At 43.2% G+C, this 22,485-nt stretch overlaps 1 protein-coding gene across 1 annotated transcript in view; it reads left to right on the forward strand.

Annotated features, from left to right (window-relative positions):
• Positions 1–7,064: 7,064 nt before the first annotated feature.
• The window catches only part of LOC113484869 (monocarboxylate transporter 2-like), a 44,138-nt gene continuing 28,717 nt past the window's right edge, over positions 7,065–22,485 (forward strand). The window contains exons 1-2 of the mRNA XM_026857551.1: positions 7,065–7,143; positions 11,857–12,114. Coding sequence (XP_026713352.1) covers positions 7,065–7,143; positions 11,857–12,114 — 337 coding nt within the window. The remainder of the gene's footprint in view (positions 7,144–11,856; positions 12,115–22,485) is intronic.

The following is a 22,485-nucleotide window of genomic DNA, read 5'->3' on the forward strand; positions in this document are numbered from 1 at the left end:
TGGAGTTCAACTGGTGATGTGATAAATCTCTTGCATTTTAGTAGATTTCTGAAAATTAACCCAATGATATGTCCTTTTGATGCTTGTTTAGTTTCTGCACTTGTGTGTCTCAGCTGTACGTAATGTCACTTTTTTTTAAGGCAGCACTATGCTGTTGCTTGAGGTGGAAGGTGCTTTGTTCTGCTTTTTTGTCTTGTTCCTTGTGGCTACTCAGATCTGACTTCTCTCATTTGCTTACACAGGGGTGATGCTTTCTTTCCTCTTCCTTTTCTCCCTGCCTGGGCTGGAGCTGACATCCCAGCAAGAATGTCAGGCAGGGCTTTCCAGTCTGTATATTGGAAAACCCTGAAATGCTTAGTGCTGAATTTCTCAGCATCCTCACTTAGGAGGAAAGTTACTTCTGAGGTGGCAAAAGGGACAGAGAAGCAGTGATGTTGGTTGTAAAGGAGTCTGCTGCAGAGCTGAGAATGAGACCTCCTTTCCCTGAGCTGTTTTAAGCAAAACTCCAGCATTATATATGACTTCTGATGTAGTGATAGTGCTTAGTACATCTGCCTGTAAATGATACTTTCTATTCAAGAACCTGTTTCCTTTCAGAGATGAAGTACTTCAGTGGTGATGCTGTCATTGCAGCCTAGGAAAACAACATCAGGTTCTCTTGGGAAGGTGCTTCTCTTGTCAGGTTCTCACAGGTGTAATTTCCACCCTCCCACCCCCTCAGCCCCAGCCTGTAAACTTGTCAGGGTGTGATGTGAAGGCTTCACCGGACTGTTTGGTCACGGCAGAAGTGATTCAGGAGTCTGGTCTGGTGGTGCTTGTATATCTTCAGATGAGCTCTGGCACAGGTGAGCAGTGTCGGGCTGGGTTGGCTGTCGTGGCGGCCGGCTCGTGAGCTATGCAGTGTGGTACCCACCTTTCTGGAGGCTGCTGCAGGATGATCCTAACCTTGGGTGAGATTGTGCTAACTAATCCATACTCCTGGTCGTGGGTTTGGGATGGTACAGCCCCTCCAGTCAGACCAAAGAGCAGCCTGCAGCTCTCCAGTTACAGCACCCAAGGGTCCCAGGCTCTTTGTGTAATCACTGGTTTATTTTGTGTGATCACAGCATTGATCCTTTTATACTTAAGCTCCTTTCTTCCAACCTACAACATGTACTGTACAATCTTGGTATCTTTTCTGTTCACAGCCTTCTGTTGCTGGGATGACTGCTCTGGAGAAATTAGCCAGCAGAGCAGAGGCACTGCTTGTCTTCCTGCATTCCTGTCCAGATCTGCAACTGCCCCCTTAAAAAACAGGGATACGTCCTCTTGAAGAGCTAGCAGAAAAAGTGATGAAGCCAGCACAGAGGTAGGCTTGCTGTTTAACTTATTTTAGTGGGCTGAATAAATCAACAACACACATTAAACTGTATGCATTTTCTACTTGCTTCCACATCTGAGGACTCGGCTAAGGCCATGAAATACCAATGGCTGCTGTTAGGCACACAGGTCTAACTAGATTTGGCTCTACTTTCATGCTGTCTCTGAAGTTTGCTAATAAAATAGTAACTGAAAGTCAAACTCCATACTGGGGATGAACAATTTTGAAGTTATAGTTACCAAATACCTGAATGGTAAAAGCATCCTAACCTGAGTATCCCTGATTGCTGTCATCTTAGCAGCACCTTTGCTCTGTTCATAACTCCACAAACATAAAAGATCTTCTAGTGCCAAGTGATGGTTTTGCAAAATGCTAGTATGTAATGAACTGTTGGGACTTAAAGAAATCAAGAAAGAGCTGAAGCTGTTAGGAACAAAAAAGAGAGACCTCCCTATGTGATCCCCCAGGCAAAAAGTTATATCAAAGCAAAATAACAAAAGACTGCAAGAAAAAGCTAACCAAATTGCATCACCTTCCTGAGGACAAATCAAATTAACTTGGGGTCCACAGTTTGGACAAAGCTAACACCTCAGAAGCTAACTGGAATTATCTCCTTAAGGTTTTTTTTTTTAACTGGAGAGGAAAAGAAATCAAACAACAGTTGCTGCAGAAGCCTCAGCGAGTACCTCACTCTTCAGATACATCCTTTGCTGCACTGCTCATGGCTCCTTCAAAAAAAAAATCAGGGTGTCCATGAGTTAGTAGTAGCTGTTATCTGGCTTATAAAAGATGTTTATGGGGATGTCTGCAAACTTTCATCTAAGTCATCAAAGTCATATCTAGAAAGCACTCTAGGTTTGTAATAGCCAGGGAGAGGGACCAGGGCCAGAACTGGGATAGGAGTAGTTAGACCATGTTCTTTGGTATTTTTTTTTCCTAATTTCTCTTTTGGTCTCATGGCAAAAAAATAGATAAATGAATTGGCCCCTAGTGCCCCAAATTTCCTAGTAGCTATTGTGAAATCTTAATGCTTGGCATGCATTATCATGTGAAATAATGCACGTCAACGGATGAGAGAACTTCGCATGGTCAAGTTAACCTATTCAGGTACTAGGAGGGCTCCCAGCTAACTAAGGGAGAGTTTGGTCAGTTTTGCAAATGATTATAGCCTCTAAGTGTCAAATGTGATTTTTCCTTTTTTGGACACTAAAGTAAATTCTGATGTATTTTTTTGAAGAGAGAAATAGATGGGCGCTTGAGAGATTGTTTCTGTCCAGGGGAAGGGTGGAATTCTTTTCTGGCCATGTTGTTTTTCCTTTCAGACATCCTTTGGGAAGCAAGGCGTGTTATTTTGGAAGCATTTGTTGGAGGAATGGAAAAGCACCCCCACCCCCCGAAATAAAGTAGCATTACTTAAATGAAATAATCCACCAGGTTTGCTCCATGGCAGTCCACTTTCCTGAACACATGCTCTGGTTCTTCGTACCCCAAGGCTGTGAAGAATTGCACTCATGTATGCTGCATGTCATCTGGGCACTCACATGCAGTCAACAAATGGAGAAATAACCATCCAGCTGTTGCTTTCTCCTTATCTCTTTGCAACGTGTCCTCCTCTCTCTGCCTCTCAAAGGGGGAAGAGCTAGACCAGCAAATCTTGAACCTCACCCCTTTCTTAGCATTTAGTTAAGGTCCTGCATGCTGCACTGCTGATTTACGTGTTTCTGTACCTTACATAAATAATAATGCAAATATCCACTGTAGGAGGCAGGTATTTATTAACTTTAGCTAAGTTTATATGATCAAGCTATGGTTTAACAAGTTAGCAAAAACTAACTGATTTCTAATGTATCTCTCCATAGTGGATTTTCTGAAGCATAACAAAAGTTGAGTTTGGCAGCTTTCCCATAAGGGAAGGTGACAGTGGGATCTCTTTCTTCCTTTTTAGCCACCTAACTGCACACAAAACCTGTACAGTCTCTTTACATCTTTGAGAGCTTTGGCCCTCTGCAGATGTGATTTAAACCAGACACATCTCAGAAGTTGAGGTATGTGTGGTGGCAGATAGTGAGCATGATTGAGCACATGTATGAAACCCCACTGTGTTTCCTCAGGAAAAAAAAAGCTAAAAACCCTCACTTAGTGAACATTTGTCTGGGTTTGACCGTTTTTGAACAGGGCTAGGCAACTTTCTGCATGTCATAAGCTTTGAGGAAAGAAGGCATAGATTTGCCTGAGGAGGAACAAAAGAGAAATAGATAAAGCATGATGTCCTACTCTTTATAGTACCTGAGTGATGGTGAGGCCTTCCCAGCGTGGAGGGCCACTGCTGCATGCAATTCTGTAAAAGTAGGTCACAGGTTGCTCCTATGTCCTACTGCTTCCTGCAGCTGTGGGCCATGACCTCGCCTGGCCCCGCAGCCACAACAGGAGGCTGTGTGCCCTGACAGCCTCAGTTACTCTCTTTAAAGTGTGGAGCCTGACCTGTTAAAAGACAGTATGTGCTTATTTAGATCTTTTAAGTGTCAATGAGTACTAGCAATGATAACATACCTGTAAAACATCAACCAAAATAGTACCAAATAAATTAATTTAAAAGAATGCTGTGTTCCCGTGTCTTCTTAGACCTGCATGTGACCTCTGTTCTGCAGCTTTCTGTTGTAGAAAGCTGATGTCCAATCCAAATGTAGAGAAGTATGAACTGTATGCTCAGTTTGTGCCAACTTTTGATTATTTTATGATACATATATAGCTTTTGATTATTATATTTTATTATAGAATCTTTTGATTCTTTTATTATAGATTATTTTGATTATTATATTTTATTATATATTTGATTATATGTAAACTTGAATTACAAATTTCATTAATTTGAAGTCAAGATGGTATATGATGCATCAGCTACAGAAAAATATTTGTAGATAAATTTTGAATTACTTTACCCTTCCAGTTTGATTCCGTTCATATTCCTTCAGTAACAGATTTCTTCAAACAGCCTGAGAAGTTCAGGGACAAGAATATTTGGTGAATATCAAATTAATCTTTTCCCACAGCCAATAAATGAAGTACTTGTCTACAAATTTGGATTTTGTTTTTCTTAAAGATGTACCACATTTTACATCACAACTAGTATTGGAGAGCAAGTGTTAAGAGCAGCCATCTGAGTATCATTCAAATTTCAGTGTTTCATAGGCCAGTGAAATAGTAAAGGAGAGCTTCTGCTTTGCTGCTTTTGTCCATCTCAACCACCGGTGGAGGTGACCCAAGTTTTTCCAAATTGATTTTGAAAAGTAGTCTCAATGGTTTGAATTGCTATTGTGTCTGAAGTGCTTACAAATAGTAACAGCCCAATAACTATCAGCAGAAAACCTTTATAACTTAGGCAATTGCTATTAACACAGAGGTGGAAGGAGGGACAATATAATTTAACGTGGGCAAATTCATGTTTTGATTTGATAAAGCACCATTCTGAAATGACTCAGAGCCAAGGGAACTATCAAGTGTCTGCAGACAAAGAAGAAAGCACAATTTTGGAAGAAAGGCCAGCAGTGAAGCAGCTACTTAATTCTAAAAGTCTAAAGGAATTTCACCTTCTGCAATGCCATTAAGTTTTTACAATAACATTATTCCTAAAGGTGTAGTGTTGAAAGAAATGACTCCTGTGAACTCTAGGTCTGTGTGACTGCAGCCTCTTCAACAGGCACCTTCTGATGACCTCCCTGACAGTGAATTAATAGTGGATACCTGGAGAGACAAGAACAGAGTTAACTGTCAATACTCCCCAGTTTCCAGCAGTTTGCACTCTGCAATGCCAGAAGTAGCATCTTTGTATTTAATAGCCCTCAGTGGATTTCTCCCAAGAATTTATCTTGCTATCCTTTGGCCATTGGAGACTCTTTCTAGCATGCTGTGACTGTTGGCTGGTAGAAAAAAATCTTCTAAATGGGAGATGTGTGTGGTGTGTGTCCTGTGCTTGTGAGAAGTGCATCTGAGCTGGCTGTGGTAGCGCTGGTAGCAGTGTTTCTTATTAATGTAAACTGGAAGCTAGTGTGTGGTTTTAAGCATTTGTTGTGTTCTTGCGAGGAAGATATTTTTTCTGGGGCAATATGAAATAGCATGGATGACTGCATGTGGCTACAAGGCAGGAAACATGGGCCACAGTAGATGCTGACTTGCAAAGTTAGCTTGGATGAATCATTTTTCTCTTTGTTTACCTTTTCTGCAGAGTTTTCTACTCAGATTGGATGAGAACATTACCCTGGCCCACCTACAGTCAGCTTTTTTTTCCTGTTTGTTCTAGTGCTTTAGTGCGTTGCAGCATCTGGATTATAAACACAGCAGGGGAATGTTTTAAATCCCCCAAATGGGCATTTGCAACCTAAGTCTTGTGGAAACATTCCTACTGAAAATGGGTTATATAAACCTCTGCAAAGCATGGACTCGTGTTATGGACACTGTTCTCTCACTAGTCCAAGTCAACTGCTTGGTTACTGGCAAGAAATTCGGGAAGTTTCTGTACCCCCTCCCCTCACTCCAGGGTGAAATTCACCCCCGATAAGTGTTGCTGTGTCCTGTGAATCCCTTCATTTGTTCCTGACTGATCACAATAAGTCTAATGTTGGATTTTAGGTGACCCGGAGGCCATGCCAGAGAATTTCAGCCAGACAGTTAAAATTGTTAAAGCAAGATGGGGTATAAATAGAGGCTCTGTATGCAAATTCCCAGTGAGGAGAGTGAGCAGAGCCTGCAGAAATGTGTCATGACGAAATAATAAGTTAATATGTACAGGGAAGAGAGAGAGGAAGGGTAAGAGATCTGACAATTAATTAACATCCACAGAGATCTGAGAGAGGCCAGCACTCCAATCACTGCAAATGGAGAGTTTGCCCTGAATTTGCCCCTGGTGGGTGAAGGGACAATGTTCATGGAGGGTTAGTTAATGTGGGATATGGTTGCCCTTGGATGTAACTTGAGGGGTTGGGTGCAGAGGGTGTGGCCCCTTACAGGAAGGTCTTGCATCTGAGGATACAGCCTCTGATCTCAACCTTTGATCTCAGCTGTGTCTGGGGTGGGAGGAGTTCAGCACATGGCTTTAAAAGCTGAGCAGTTTGCTGCTGGGGGAGCCAGCAACTGGAGTCCCACAGGGAGGGGAGCCCGAGTGGTACCCGCCTCTGCCGAGGGGAGCGCAGTCCCACTGGATGGCGGTTAGTCACTCTGTATGGCTGGTGGGTGGTGGCTTGCTTGGGTTGAGGGAAGTTTGGCACCAGAAAGTCCCTGGCTCAGTAGGTGAAGCTGTGTTTGACTTGGGTTTGACTTCTCATGGTGTGCTCTCATTTAACAACAAAAAACCCACCAATAAAACAAACCAAATGTTGCAGAAAGTAAGTGTCTAGTTCAAGAATAGTCCCTGGTCGTTTTGGCTTATGAAATAGAGGACTGTGATCATACGTGTTGGTTCCAAAAGACAAAAATTCAATGTATTAAGGAAAGAAGTTGGTAATATCGACTGGATTGAGACGTAAGGGCCTTGATTGTGCGAGACCTGGAATTTCTTTCTTTTTTAAGCTGTTGATAGTAGCCTCAGCCACTTTCCTAAAGAGGCGAGAAGAATAGTGGCTAAAGAAGATCCAGATGTGACCCAATGAATAACCAACTCTAAAAAAGGAAAAAGAAAAGTATCAGGAATAAAGCAGGAAACCTATAGGGAATGGTAGATAAAGAAATTGGAAGTCCAGACATGTATAGCTTCATAAAAAAGGAAACGGGTGAAATAAGAGAGTCTACAGGTGAGTTTGAGTCAGACCGTGCCTATGCAAAAGTAACTCATGATTTTCCTCTGTTACAATAAAAGGTGAACGAAGAGGTGGGGCTTTCAATGTTCTCAGCATAAAGCAAAGATAAAACCTGTCAAAGATAGGGTGAGATGGGATGATCTCAAAGAGCTAACAAATGAAATTCTATGCACAGTGCAACTGGAGAACAACAAATGAAATATGTCTCCAATTGTTTAAATATGACCTGGAAAATTATAGGTCTGTAATTCTACTTCAGTGGTGCGGGGCCTGAACAATATTGAGTGGAAAAAGCAAGTGTGGTCCTGGAAGTAAATGGGCATTGACATAAGTAAACAAGGGCTTCCCCAAGGACATCAAACAGCTTAGAGACAGTTACTAAAAAGGAAAATCAAAATGTAAAAATTTTCCTTGAAGTGGATATTGGAGAAGGAGCTGCTATTAAATTAAGAACCAACCTGTAGAAGATAGGGGGCTGGTGCAGAGAAACTTTAAGGTGACAAAGACCTGTCTAAGAGGGTGGTAATGGAAGAGGTAATGCTGCGTGGGAGAGCTGTCCTGGGCCCTCCTTAGTGCTGATGTCCCCACAGACCGTGGGGGTGCCACAGGGCAAGCAAGGGGAGAATGTCAATGTATCTCAATACTGTCCATTGCTCAAGCTATTAAACTCTGTTAAACTAATTCCTAAAATTTGGTTCTTCCAAGCCAGCCTCTGGAAGCCTTGTTTTACAGTCAGGGATGTAAGAGTCAACTGATGTGATTTTTATTTTTTAGTGTACACTACATTTTCATTTAACTTCAGTTCCTCTCTTTGGTTTTCTGTATTATGTAAGAATTTGCCTTGATAAAGAAAAGCTGGGCAATGAAACTGATACCATAATCTGATATTATGCTAATGCCTTCTCAATAAATCTTCCGTTAAACAGAAAATGAAATTAAATGGACAAATATATTAATAATGTGAGACTTTTAAAGGTGGTGTGCAATTAGTCACAGTTTTACAAGCAGTGTGAATTGGTGGTAATAAAAAATAACCTTTCTTGTTAATCCCTGAAAATATATTTAAAGTTCAGGCTCAACCTTTTTAAAGGACTGCCAAAAAAGATTTGCATTTAAGGGGCCTGAGAATTTTTGCATATCTTAAACTTTGGTAGGTTGTGAATACCAAACATAATGTCAAATAAGGAAATAAGTCCTCGCTGTGTTCACCCCTTAATTTTATTTTGCCTCATTTCAGAACCACTAGGATATGTCAATATTTTGGGGAGCTTGGTATCATCTGTAATATTTGAATGGCCTAAATTGGGTATAATAACAGTAAATGAAAGAAACAATGCAATGAAATGCGTATTTGATAAGTAATAAATGCTCTTAAATGTCTTCTTAATCATTCCAACATGACCACTATTACTCTTTAGCTTGGGTTTCCTTTTAAAATCCCACCCTGCGGTAATGAAGCATAGTTAATATAATTCTAAAAGACAATTATTTTGTTCTATGGAAAAACTTAGATGATGGGGGATAATAGATTCTGCATCAGAATAACTAGTTCCGTATGTTCTGGATGCCTGTAATGGAAAAATAACCTTCCATTAATTTCTCAGACCATTTTATTTCTTAGTATCAGAAAAGGAGAAACTTGACGAGTACGATATTCCTTGCTGCTGAAATCATAACATAGTATCCCTCATAGTGTAACAGGACACCTTAATTATTATTTTGTTGTAAAATATTTATGTATATATTGTAAAAATATGTAAAATAATATTATTTTGTTTTGCAAAAGGCCTCTTAATTGGTCTTCTCTTGATATAGCAATGGAATCTCAGAAACCCAACAACTCGGCACTCTGGATGTTATCCAGGTAGAAATTAGAGTTCTTTACGACTGGGTTTATTAAATATTACCATTTTGAACTAACCCCAGTTACAACTGGGTTTTGCTCATCTGCTTTGGACAGAGGTCTAGGGCTGTAGGGATTTTTCTTTATGTCAAGAGTTGAGTAGTTCTTATGTGTGCATTTGCCAGGCGGCCCTCGGAGCAACGACGTGAGGAGTGCAGCAGCTCTTGGCCCGTTTAAAGAGTGCTCTCGAGTGAGGGTACAGACCGACACGGGCTTCTTCACCTGCCCCTTTCCGTGCGCACCAGACAGGCGTGCTACCCCGAGTACAGCACCCATCTCGTGTGCCTGCACAGCTCCTGCCCCACACTTGCAGGCACGTGGCCACCTCAAAACGTGACCAGCAGTCATGCCTGCTTGGACTTGCCTGTGCAGACATACCTGTGATAATCTCAGACAAGCAGTGGAGTAAAATGGCTTTAATTTGAAGGGCAAAAGGATTTCTTCCAGAGCTTCCTCTCATCTTCCAGTGAGGATCCTGGGCTGTAAATGGTAACGTGTGCTCACGTGGGTCTCAGTGGGGCAAAACCTGCAGCCACATGTGCAGTACAATTTCTATATGCTGTTAGACTGGATCTGACCACAAGCCCTCCTCACCCACAGTGACTGGGAGTGGATACTGAGGGATGAAGGCGAGAACGAGACAGATGGGTAGTGATCCTTCTCCAGTGTAATTTCTAGCCCTTTGAGGGACTCCAAGACCAGCAGCGATGCCTTTGCAACACTGACCATGGGCAAACATAAATTCCCTTAAATAAAGTGTGAATGGAGCTGAACAGCCTCAGATAAAAAAGGCAGTGAAGAAAGGTTATGATAGGAAAAAAATTATCTTTGGGGGGAACTGAAAACTTTCAGTGGAGGTCTGATGAGTGTTTCACAGAGGGCTTCCTAAACTCATCCCTGTATTTCCTGATGTATCTGGAAATGTCATCCAAAAGCAATGTGGTATTCTCCTTGGCTGGGGCTGTTTCCCTTTTGACCACCTTTAGCTGCCACCAGAATGATGGGCAGTGTAGACACAGGTAACCAGAGGAAGGTAGGTTCTCTGTTCCCATGGTCCTTGTTAGGGAGAGGGGGAAAATACAGCTGCTTTACCTAGGTGAAGTAAAGGCTAAAAGGGATATGATTGTTCTCAGTAAAACCATCGGGGCATAACACCAGGGAAGGGAAGAAAGCCTCTGAGCTGTATAACACTATCACCACAAAACCATTATAAAATAGAAGTGGATAAACTGGAGTTAGAAAGTGATTAACAAGAAGTGGGAGGCTCTGGGACAATGTCTTCACGGGAGGACCAGGGAATAAATGCGTATGGCAGTTTGGGAGTTTACGAACCAGATCTCATTATATTTATACAGTGTTATTGAACTGTCTTTCAGCTCCTCTTAATGCTGTCAGTTCTGGGGGTGCCCCAGCAAGCTGCCGAGGTTGGAGAGGGGATAGCGTGTGTGCAACAAGTGTCCAGACATAGGGGGAGCTTGAAGCCTGTAGTGTAAGGGCCCCGTATTAATTTTATCACTTAACAGCTGTAGAAGGAAAGCATGAATTCAGGAGTATATCTGTAGGTACGTCAATAGCTTGCAATAATACTTTTTTTTCTCTACTGTTCCAGTAGTGTTCTCCTACTTACTGTTTGAATCTCTGAAGAGGTAATGGACTCTCAAATAGATGCAGATTACACTATTCCTAAGGTGTTTTATTTATTTATTTTTTTTCCAAGACAAGCAAAGGTCCCTCTCTCCCTGGTTAGCTGACTACTACCTCTGACGTTCAGCGAAATGCATCCAGCTGCTATCTGGGCCTGCTACTTCCCATTAGCTCTGATGATGCCTTTTCCTATCAGCTTCATTTGCTTCTGAGTTTGGAATATATAAAGGCAATAAATCACCTTTTATCCACAAAGATGCATGTGCACCTACCTGGCACCCTTTGCTGTGGGACCTACTTCTTTCCCCTCTGGTTTAATATCTTGACCTTGAGAGGAGACTAGAGGATTAACTCCTGAGAGGCATGTAGATTATAGTTGTTTTTCTTTTTATTTTCTTTTAATGGCCAGGGAAAATGGGAAGAACGCAAATGAGTGAATGCATTCTTTGATCTGTGTTGTTCCTGAGCATAATCTGCTAACCTGGTATGTGCCAGGCACAAGAGGAGTTGCTGCCCCTAAGTAGGGAGAAACTTCAGTCACTTTGCAAGCAGTTACTTGCAGTTTGTTTGTTGGCTTGGAGGAAGCGAGTGGCCAAGAAAGCCTCGTCCCTCTGCAGAACAGGGGAGCTGGATGGACTGTGGGGCTGATCACCTGCTGCTCATGTAATGGGAATTATTCTTTTAAGCAGGGATAATGAAATCATAAAGTTTTCTACCCACATCTGGAAAATACACATGTGGTTACTCTGAAAATGGTAAAACCGTGGCACTGACTTCTCTCTGGAGGGGCAGACTGAGCAACTGTGACAGGGCAACCTACAGAAGCCATCTCCTGAGGTGAGACACTGGGCTACGGCTGGATGTGGAAGAGAGAATGGAGGCATTATCTTCAGTTCTGAATGGGGTCCATCCCTGAACATGGAAGCCATGGGAGTATTTTGAAAGTAAGTATTTAAAAAACAGGTAGAAGGGCTGGACAGTGTTAGTGGAGAGGGAAGGGTGGTTTTGGTTGTGATAAACTGAACAATACAACTGTTAGTTACCAGCAAAACATCAAACGTTCAAGAGTGGGTGATTCTCTGTACCTCTAAATTATTTTACTACACTTTAAAATCATGTATGCATATTCTGTAAAAATACACATATCCTTTGCTCTGCAGGATACTGGGAAGTGGTTTTTGCTCGGAGATCTGGATGGACCATGTCTCCTTCAGTCCGGTCAGACCTGGGCTATGTACCCCCTGATGGTGGATGGGGATGGGCAGTGGTGTTCGGAGCCTCCATCTCAGTTGGGTTTGCATATACCTTTCCTAAGGCTTTCACAATCTACTTTAAAGAGCTCCAGGCTGTTTACAGCATTTCCTACAGCCAGATAGCCTGGATAACATCCATCATGTGTGCTACCACCTACGGAGGAGGTAAGTGAAGCAAGACCATATCTTTGGAAAAGAGGAAGTGTGTTCTCTACCCCAAAAAGGGAGGGGAGAATGTATTTCTTTGAGAAAGTTATTGGAAAACTCTGACTGAAAGTTTGGCTTTGTTTTCTGATGATGTATGTTGGCAAAACACAAAACCAGTGCTGCTGAGTGTTTTATTGGCAACATAAATTATGTCACCAACTCTTGAAATGAAATAATTTTTGATAAAATAATTTCATCAGAAATCTTGCTATGTGTGGAATTATTTGAGTCTTGAACAGTTATTTCAGCATATTTAGTATTGCACCTTTTGTTCTGTTCATATCTTGGCTTTCTTTTTGAAACAAAAAATGTATTTCTTGCACTCATGACTGTAGAGAAGATGATGAAACTCAAAACCTGAAGTTTTGATGATGAACAGGCATGGCATACATGCATGTAAATCTTGAGGTAGTATGTAAATACGTATTTAAATAGTACCTAATTCGGTTGCTAAAATCTTGCTGCAAGTGATTTATTAAGGGATGATGTTTTAGACTTCTCTGCAGAACCTATCTGAAAGGGCAAATGTGTCCACTGGTTACTTCAAGCTGAAACATTTGCTGAGTACTTGCACCACAATAGCTGCAAAAGCTGCCACTGTGCAAAGGTTGTGGGAAGGTATTGCTTGTCCTCATACTGAAATCACCAAGTGGGTTTTCTCAGGGGGATGTTTGCCTCAGATACCGATGCAAGGTATCAGTCTGCCACTTTGATGTGAGCAGCTGGTGTGTACCTTGCTGTTAATGGTTAGTAGAGGACCGTCTTGCTTTTAGGTTGCTGGTGCCTGCGAGGTGCAGCTGCTGGAGGTTATTGCTGGGCTCTTAGCAGGCTCTTGGTTCTTCTTAGCCTGTTTTGCAATGGTGAAACATAAAAGGATTAACACTTGAGAACATAAAAATAGCCACACTTACACACATCTACCTCAGCCTGTATTCTTTCTCAAACAAGATCAGTGACACAGACTTTGGGAAAGACTATTACAAACAAGTCCTAGATGGAGGGGTCTTCTCAGTACCCCCTCACCTTCAGGCCAGGTGCAGTTTGGAGCTTTCCCGGGTCACACACCACAAATGTCAGGGTACAGTGTGTGTGCCGAAGTCGTGCACGCTCATCTCATGCGCTTTAGAAACTGGTTTTAGATGGCAATAAAAAAAAAAAAAAGAGTTGTTTTGGCATCTGATATGGGATGGATTAAGGTGAAAGAAAACTTCTGTAAGGCTCATCTGGCACCTGGGGCAGAGATACACATCATTCTGTCAGTGCCCTGAGCAATCCCTGTGACTCTGTGGGCAACCTGTGACTCTTTACTCTTTTGACAGCTCATGCCTAGTGTTATTGAGCATGCAGTTCCCAAGACGTCTGCGTGCCTTGGAAAACTGGCACAGCAACAAGCAACTTCTTACTTACCGATTCAAATGCAGCCCTTGTCAAGGGAGACTGAAGGCTCCTACTGCCACTGAGCTGGTCTCAGCCCATTCCCAGCTGGCAGGTACTGATGTCACTAACCCACTGGCGCTGCCTGGCATGCTCGGGGTTGAGGATGTGCGTGACCGGAGGGGTGTGAGGGATGAGCTGCTTCCCTGATTGCAGAAACAGCCTTTCCAGGTGTGGCTGGAGTTGTTCAGCCGGGCAGCGTGGAGGCTTCACTGGGCTCTTTGGGCTACAGTCTCTGCTGCGGATGGACAGAAAGGTTCACTTCCAGGGTTATTAAATCAGCAGCTCTACTTAGCACCTATTTCCCCTTAAACAATGAATGTGTATCCTCTGGCTGCTGTTTGGCTCTGGTGGTTTTCTGTCAGGAGCTGAGAAGGGCTAACAGAGTCTGAGCAAGGGACGGAAGAGAGATTTAGGCTGTGGGGGCTGTTCAGGGTCCTCTGAAAGTTGGATGTCTGAAACTGAGCAGTAGACAATCTCAGACTGGTTGAGATTTCTGGCTTTCATTTTCCACTGAGGAAGGACTGTTCAACACCTGGACAAAGATACAGAGGAGAGCACAGCAAGGAAACTTCTGTCAGTGATCTTGATGGCAGAAGATGACGTTAGAGTATAAAACTTGTGCTTTTCATCATTGATCTTCCCATCTTTAAATACAGATTTTCATGAAATCTTATTGACGCAGAGCTATCATTGTAAACTACAGCCACATGTACAAGCGCCTGACTTTCCCAGATGTCGCATATAACAACAGGAGGATGTCAGCACCAGCAGGAAAATATGAGATGCTGTGAAGCAAGATGACTTTTCCTTTTCAGCATTGTGTTTGCCTTTACACAGACGTTGGGCTAATAACACAGTGCTGTCAGGGGGTGTCCTGTCCCACCTTTCCTGGTGTTTTCAAAAACACCCGTGTTCATCGCAGCAAGATCACCTTTTCTCTCTGGGAGTCTGTCCCGTGGTGTGGTGGTTGTTGCTCTTCCCCTCACTCAGTTTTTAAATCACTGTAGCATCTGGGTTTAAAAAAAAAAACAAACCAAACCCCAAAAAAACAGCAAACAAACTCTGAAAGAAACAGAACTTGAAAAAAAGTCTTAGGAAGAATTCCTGTGTAATGGTTATAGACTCTTCTAGAATTAAGGAAGATCAATTATCTCCTCTGTTCTTGCAAATGATTAATAATTCTAAACGTTTCCCTGTCATGTTCTCATCTTTCAGTTGTTGTTTCCGATAAATGGTGTTGACATCTCCGTAGATCTGAAAGCAGCAGCATGCTAATGCTAATAGAAGAGGGAATGGCAATAATAACAGATTTAGGAGTTTCATCTTGGGGAATAAATATCTTTGAGTGCATAAGTAATTGAATACTCAGTTTGATCTTCCTTTCAGCATAAATCTAGAGCAACTCTGTAGCATCCCGTGTAGCTGCATGCTGTGTCTGAGGGAGGAGGAAAGCACCAGCAAAGCCTGCCCAGAGTGGTTGAGGGCATGCAGAGGATCCCTCCAGGGACAATTATATCTTTAAACCCCAACTTTAGTTTTACAATATTCAGAAATGTTACAGCTAACTGTACACAGAGTAGTCATTTAGGACAGCATGTGTTTCTTTGCACTGGAGTAATTTAAAAAAAAAAAAAAAAGCTTCAACAAACACTGAATATTGTTTCTAAGTGAAACTTTGGCTGCACTGAAGTCAGCAGGCACCTTGCCATCACTTTTAGTGGAGCCGGGATTTCATCTTTCTGCTGCAAAGATTGATCTGCTGATGTGTAGCACTAGAAGCCTGGCAAATTTCAGCCCCAAGCATGGCATTTAGATAGGAAAGGGGGCCGAGAACTGAAAGAAATTTCAGAAATTAATTCTGTGTCTGTAAGCAGTTTCACAAAGGTCACCAGAAATGTTAAGTGATGGAGTGGCCTATAAACACGACCTAGATAACAGGTGCATCTTTGAAGCCTGTCTTATGAGGAGTTATTTCTGGGGCACTTAGGGGGCTCTTGGCAAGGTCACTCTGTAAACCCAGGATTACAGCAAGCTTGAGCAAATACTACACTTGGACCAAAAGCCTCCTCTTTTTGATCTTGTGGGGTAACATGGATGTACAGTGTCAAAAGTTCAACAAGCTCCTAAAGAACAATCTGTGTAAGACCTTGAAAGTTAATACTAAAGCATCGTGCTTGATCTGCCGGACAACGGTCAGCCAGAAGGGCAAAGCAATACAGAAAATGCAGGCGCAGGAGCCTGTCCCAGCTTACCTACAGTAATATTGTGTATTGCATCACCCTGTGTTAAGAGCACTGAGGGCTGTTCAGCCTCGGGTGATGTTACACGCAGCTATCCACATCGCGTGATGCATGAACTGATCTCTTCCCATGTTTGATTTTTGTTTCCTTATCCCAATATTTAACTGTATGTGAAAGGTAAGGAAGGAGCTTGCTGGGTTTTCTCTGCCTTATAAAGAGGAGCTGGTTATATGCTGAGTGGCTGCAGACTTGATCCTGCAGACCTGCTTCCCACCCGCTCTCTCGCAGGGTCTAGCAGCCTTGCTGGCGATGAGAGCTGCAGGGTGTCAGCTGAGATTGGCTTCTGCTCCGTGTGTCCTTGTCCTTGAAGCAAACCAAAGGTGCCCGACATGTATTGCAGCAAACAGCAGAACCTGCTCCCGGAATGCTACAGTCCTAGAGGAAGATTTCTTGGGGGAACTTGCCGCAAGAGAATTCCTCATGGAGTTCTGATCACTTGTCACAAGAAGTTTTATTTGATGGGGGGGAAAAAAAAAAAAAACAACAGCAAAACTTCAGCTGCCACTTTATGATAGTTTTCTGTAGCTTTAATTGACTGTTCCTCTAATACCTTAAAAGTAGGGCAAGGTGGGGTTAATTTTTGGGGAAAATACCTGCATTATATAATGGCTCAGAGTACTATGATCTGCAAACAGCGGTGTTCCAGAGACTACTTGCAAACCCCTGTGACGTCCCCCTGACCCCAAGCTGCTGACCCTCAATTCAGGCTCAGCCAACATTGTGCAGTTCCAGCTTTTTGCTCTTCTGGAGTTGGAATTCATCTTTATGGTGGCCCTGTAATATCTGTCCTCTCAAACATCAGGAGGGTTCAATGACATCTAAAGCTTGACACCTTGCTGAAACATTATTCAGGCAGCCCTGAGGCAGGTAATCCTCTTTCTGTCCTGTTGACAACTACTTGAGAGTTTGTGGCAGGACAGCCTTGGAGCTGGGCTGGAGGAGACAGCAGTGATTTTCTGGATGCAGCACTGCTTAGGGCCATTGCCTTGGAGAAGGTGCTGGCGGAGGGGCTGGATGTGTTTGGACCCTGCAGTCACAATTCATTGGATTAGTTTTGACAGTCTAAGCTGCAGATCTTTGCTAACCTGGTTCTTTTTCATTGAAATGAGTAAAGAAACTCCTACAAGAATATTTCCATCAGAAGCCACAGGCTCAGTGGTGGGCCCAAGCCCACATGCTTGGGCTGCAGTAGATGGGGGGTACATCCACTACACAGAAACTCTGTGTTTTCAAGCTGTGACCTTGTGGATCTCAGCTAAATTAATTCAGGATGAAAAATGTAGTAAAGTAGCATCCCAAGCAAACGGGTCTAAGATACCTAGCAGGCATCCTGTGGAATATGTGTTGGGATAATTCAAGGCAGGGGCAAATGCTGCTCTTGGAAACAACTCCAAGGATTTAAGTGGTTGCTGCCTTTCTAGTACATTATCATCATTTCACATCTTCCTAACTGAAGGGATGCCCAGGATCACATGAAAAACTGGGATTGTGCAGTGACTCTGAGTTGGCTGAAAGCGGCAGAAGATGCTCTGGGATGGAGGAAGCTGCTGTCTCTGTTGCTGGTGTAACCAAGTATCCCTGGTGGGATCAGCTACTCTGACAGCATTGGGGATCTGTAGGGATTTACATGTGTGACACAGTTTGTGTTTACCAGGACATCCTTGACAGGGCAGAAATATAGGTCCTTTATATTTTGTGTGTGTGTGTGCTTTGGCTTCAAAATGAGAACAAGCAGGCAAATTAGGTAAGGCAAACTGGAATAAGATGGGCTATAGTACTGATTTTACTTTGACAACACTAAAGTGCCTTTATTCACTACAGATTTTCCTTAAGCAAAAACGTATGAACTCTTTATCCTGTGGTAAAACCTCACAGCAAGGAAAACAAGGCTTGAGTCTGGGAGTGGCTGGGAAGGCAGAGGCTTCCCTCTCCACACAGTGTTCTCCAGTAAAGAGTCCTCTTTACTTTCGGTGCAAATGAAAGAGTGACCTGCTCTGCTCTGGCTAATGTGTAATTACACCTTCAACACAACCTTATGCCCCAGCTGTTTGTTTGCCCATGTTTGTGTGCATGATGTGAAATGCCAGCAGGCTCTGCATTTCAGTGGTGTTTGGAAAAAAACCACAGTATTTGTCCTAAATTTCAAACATTCAAGGCTTGGCATAGCCAGACTTCTGCCATAAAAGTTAACAGCTAAATTCTCAATGTATGTTTGAGTGCTGCAACCATGTTGTTGTTCCCTTTCTCTGCAGTCATTTTCCAAATATAACAGAGGAAGATCCTACTGGGATTAAAATGTAAATGAGATGAAAATGCAACAGCAAAGGAATAATTTGTTCGAATTCCCCAGTGAAAACATTCTAGTTATTAGATTCAGATTAAATTGTAGCCATCTTTTTACCAACGCAAATGTTTTGGTTTGGGCTGCTGATTAAACTCCTGCAACAGGGGAAAAACAGAAGTCATGTCACTACTTAAGTTTATTTTATCATCTCCAGGAAACCAGTACATCCAGCAATGATGCTTCATGTACCTGGCTGGTTTGACAGTATGGATGCAGGGCTAAAGCCATTGAAGAGGTTTGCTAGCTCTGGAGAGAGTTATTTTATGTCATGTGAATCCCTCTGCCTGTCTGGCCTCTGCACTATTAATACTGGGGTTTAGCAAAAAGCAAGCTTGACATTTCATCGCTTTCTTTTTTTCTTCTCCTTGACCCCTTTGTAAACCATTAGTTGGTGTAGAGCAGAGCCACGAGGCTCTGCCAGCATCCCAGGTGTTCCAAGCAGTGCCACCACCGCTGTCCCTTAGCTCTGCACAGTGTCACCCCGCTGCCAGGTGCAGGGACATGTGGGGCTGGGGGCTCTGTCCGCAGCAGAGCATCTCACACAGCGGTGAAGAGGCTGCCTGGAAATTAAAGGTCCCCCTAAAATAGGCACAGGGATGTCAAGGGCTGTGGATTGACCACGCCTGACCCACATCCCCATTTGGAGCATGTGTGGGTGCTGTGTTGTTGGGGTGCTGTCAGTGGGGTGCTGTCCACATCCCCCTCGCTGCTCGGCACACTGGGATCCGCCGGGCAGAGTTAGGTTCCCTTTAATTAAAATCTCAAGCGTGAAAATATTAGTGGTAAATCCCTGAATGCTGGAGGTCTTGTGGCTAAACACTGAGGAATGTGTCAGCCTGGTCAGGCTCAGCGTGAGGCGGGAGCAGAGGAATAAGGGTAATTCTGTGCTCGCCGGGCAGGGAGCTGTTGGTCTGTCCCCAGGCTGACATTTGGTGATTGTGTCTGGTTGGGGTCCAGAGCCAAGGATTTTGCTGAATTCAAACTTCTTCCCAGGTAACAATCTATATTAGTATGGATTGATCCCTTGGAAAAAGTTAAGAAGGTTATTAGGAACATAAATGTGTGGGCCTGTTTTCAGAGGACTGGCATATCTCTCTCCTAAGACAGATTTCACTGAATAAAGTAACAGTATTGCACCCTGGGCCACGGGGTCCAGCCCTTTGGTTTTGCGGACAATTGCTTCTTATAATCTCATTTATTAATGCAGAAGCTCCATTTTAACTGGGGTTATGGATTGGATTTCAGGGCTGATGCTTTTTATGAGCAAATGGAAAGTGACAACGGAATAGTTTTGAGAAATGCAGGTATGCCATGGAAGTGAAAATCACAGATGCTTTAAAGAAGTGCAGTTACCTCTTCAGGAGCTCACTTACCCAATGCTGTTTTGATGCAGCAGAGCTAGGAATGGATTTTTTTTTTTTTTCTTTCATGTGGAAGCAATTTCTAAAGCCTTTAATTGATTTTCAAAGACTCAATGAAGGAAAAACTGTTGGCGTTATAGAGTTGTAGCTCCTACCTTTGGCTGCAATAAAACGCCTCGTGTAAAAGGCTTCAAACAAAATTCTTTCTAAATACCAAAGTGGTCCACTGAGAACAAATAGAAATGCTTTTCATTCTCAAGGGAGTCCAGGGTTGGTTTGGGTTTTTTCTTTTTTTTTTTTTTTTTTTTTTTTTTTCATCACTTTTTCCCAGTGACCTTATATTTTAAATATTGTTTATCCAACCTTGGACTTAAATAAGTGAAGGACATTAGTTCATTTGGTTTAAAAATCATGACTTAAAATAGCTATGGGAACTGTCACGGAAAGCTATGGAAATGGAGCTTTTGGGGAGAGAGGAAGAGTTTTAGATTCTGCCTTGCCCCCAGCCCCTCTTCCCCCTTGCCTCTCTTCTTTCAACAGCTCTGGGAATACAGTAGCAGTCATTTATTTACATGGAGGGCTGTGATAGGGAAATGAGTAATTTGAAAAGGTATTTTGCAATTTTAATCAATTTTGTTGCTGCTTGCCAGCAAATTAAAAAACCTACCCTCCAGGAAGCGTCTGCTGTCTGCTGATGAGTAAGTGGAGCCCAGCCCCGGGGGGAGCTTGTGCTCCTGAAATGAAGGGGGATCACTCACATAGGCAGCTACTGAGACGAGACCAAGTCTCCCCAAATTGTTAGGAAAGTCCTTTTTGACCTAGTGAGCCCGGGATTTCTACTGTCAGTCCCACCCTCTGCCCTCAGACTGCCACGCTTTGCTTGTGAACGTCTCTTCAGAGCAGCAACAGGAGGGCAGAGACTAATAGCTTCCAGACATCTTCAGAAATTACTTGTTTGCCCCCAATAGCTCCTGCTGCAGCTGGTTTCCTGCTCCAATTTTGTGTTTGCCACCAGTTTGTACGAACGTTCACACCAGGGTTTGCTGCAGAGGACGTTCTTTAACGCGACACCAAATTTAGTATTTCTGCGGAAGGGAACTCCTACCTTCCAGCTGAGATCGTGGAGTTGTCCCTGCCGCTGCATCCCTCTGGTCCCAGGGGTTTCCATCTGCCCTCCCCACCTTCTACACTACAGCTAAGGACGTGGCCAAGTTCCATCTCATGTGTGTTTATTTAGATTTGATCCAATTATTTATTTTTGGCAGAACACAGAAACCAGCTGCTGAAACAAACGTCATTCCCGTTTATTAGACAAACTCCACTAATCCAAACCCTCATTCCTCTGTAGGAAAATAGAGGAAAAGAGCCCTGTCCCCTTGGCCATCCCCTTGTTCAGCTGCAGATAGGGTTTCCTACTGGAGAGACTTTGTCTCCTGCGATGACAGACCCTGAGCCTTCATGCAAGCTGGAGTGTACATCATACAAGCGATGCAGTAAAAGCAGGTATCCTTATGGCCCATAAAGTGGGTCTAGGCTGTACCAAAACAAAACTCTGCAGGTCATCACACTGTGACCCTGCACCTGAGAGTAAAGGTCTTCTAGTCATTTTAAGTTTACTCAGTTATGTAGGAAGAATTGAATTGTAGTAATAAAACATCTTAGAGATGTGTTGGAAGGAGATCTTTAATGTTCTGGGTTAACTGTGCCAGGAAAGTTACTGAGCAAGGCACTGATTTCCCCCCCCCCCCATTATTGCTTCATTGATATGTAGGAAAATGGGATTTACAGTAACACAAGGTCTGTTTTGGGAATGTTGGAGGGAGGGTGGAAATTGGGAGGAGGGGAGCTCCTTCTCATTTCATCAGAGACTGACGTATTTGTACCTGAACCTACAGTGATATTGCTGTTAAAACCATGTTGTTAATTCAAAATTAGAGAAGAACAGGCCCAGAAGGGCATGAGATGGGACAGCGGCAAAGCCTTACTAAGCTGTTTGTGAGCGCAGGGATTTTTTCTTCCCTGGACTAGCTGGGAAGGGCTCCCAGGATCCCGAGGTAGAGGGTGCAGGCAGGCAGGGATGTGGGTGACATTTGGCTCAAAAAGAACAGGAGGAAAGAAAAACGTGAACAGCAGCAGTGTTTAAAGGCAGATTTTAAAACCAGCTATTTCCACACACCTAACTAGTGTGACTTGTTTTTTCGAACACGGCTTTATAGGCGATCAGGAAAGTGTTGGTCTGAGCCTTAACATCCAGAGAAGCCAAGGGGGAATGGAAGCTCTGCTTAGGGGAGGGGGGAAGAAAGGCCCATCTTTGCAATGCAGGTGGTTTAGTTGATCTGCAGGTGAAATATCTTTTACCAGAATGATTTATAAAATCTGCCCAGATCATCCCTTAATCTCCATGGTTACACATGGAGGGAAGGTGTCCTTCTTCCAGGAGGCTGGAGGCAGAGCAGGAGGCGACAGGGCGTTGACACTAACTGCCATCTCCATGTGAATTTTCCCAAAATTGGGGCTGAGAGGGCACATGGCTGAATTCCTCCAAGACCCCCAGGGCTGTTACTTAAGCCAGGAGGAAGCAAGGTTGAGCAAGATGCACTCCGGTAACAAAACTGCAACTTTCCAGCAAGAGCAAACACTGCTAACGTTTCCCCAAAAGGGATTTTAACGTAAAAACTAGAATATACAGCAAGTTGGTGAACATAAATAGCGTGTGGACAACGGCACAAATCCGCAGTGATGTTGGGGTTTGGGGACGGGAGAGCAACCTGTAACTTTGTAAGGAGAAAAGAGTTGCTGGTGGAAACGAAAAATAATTTCTATTTAAATAAGTGAGGATGGTTTAATTAACGCCCGCGGGGTGGCTGGGTGCTGCCGCCGCCTCCCG

Source organism: Athene cunicularia, assembly GCF_003259725.1.
Source record: "Athene cunicularia isolate RWA chromosome 12 unlocalized genomic scaffold, athCun1 chr12_part1, whole genome shotgun sequence".
NCBI classification, from domain to species: Eukaryota; Metazoa; Chordata; class Aves; order Strigiformes; family Strigidae; genus Athene; species Athene cunicularia.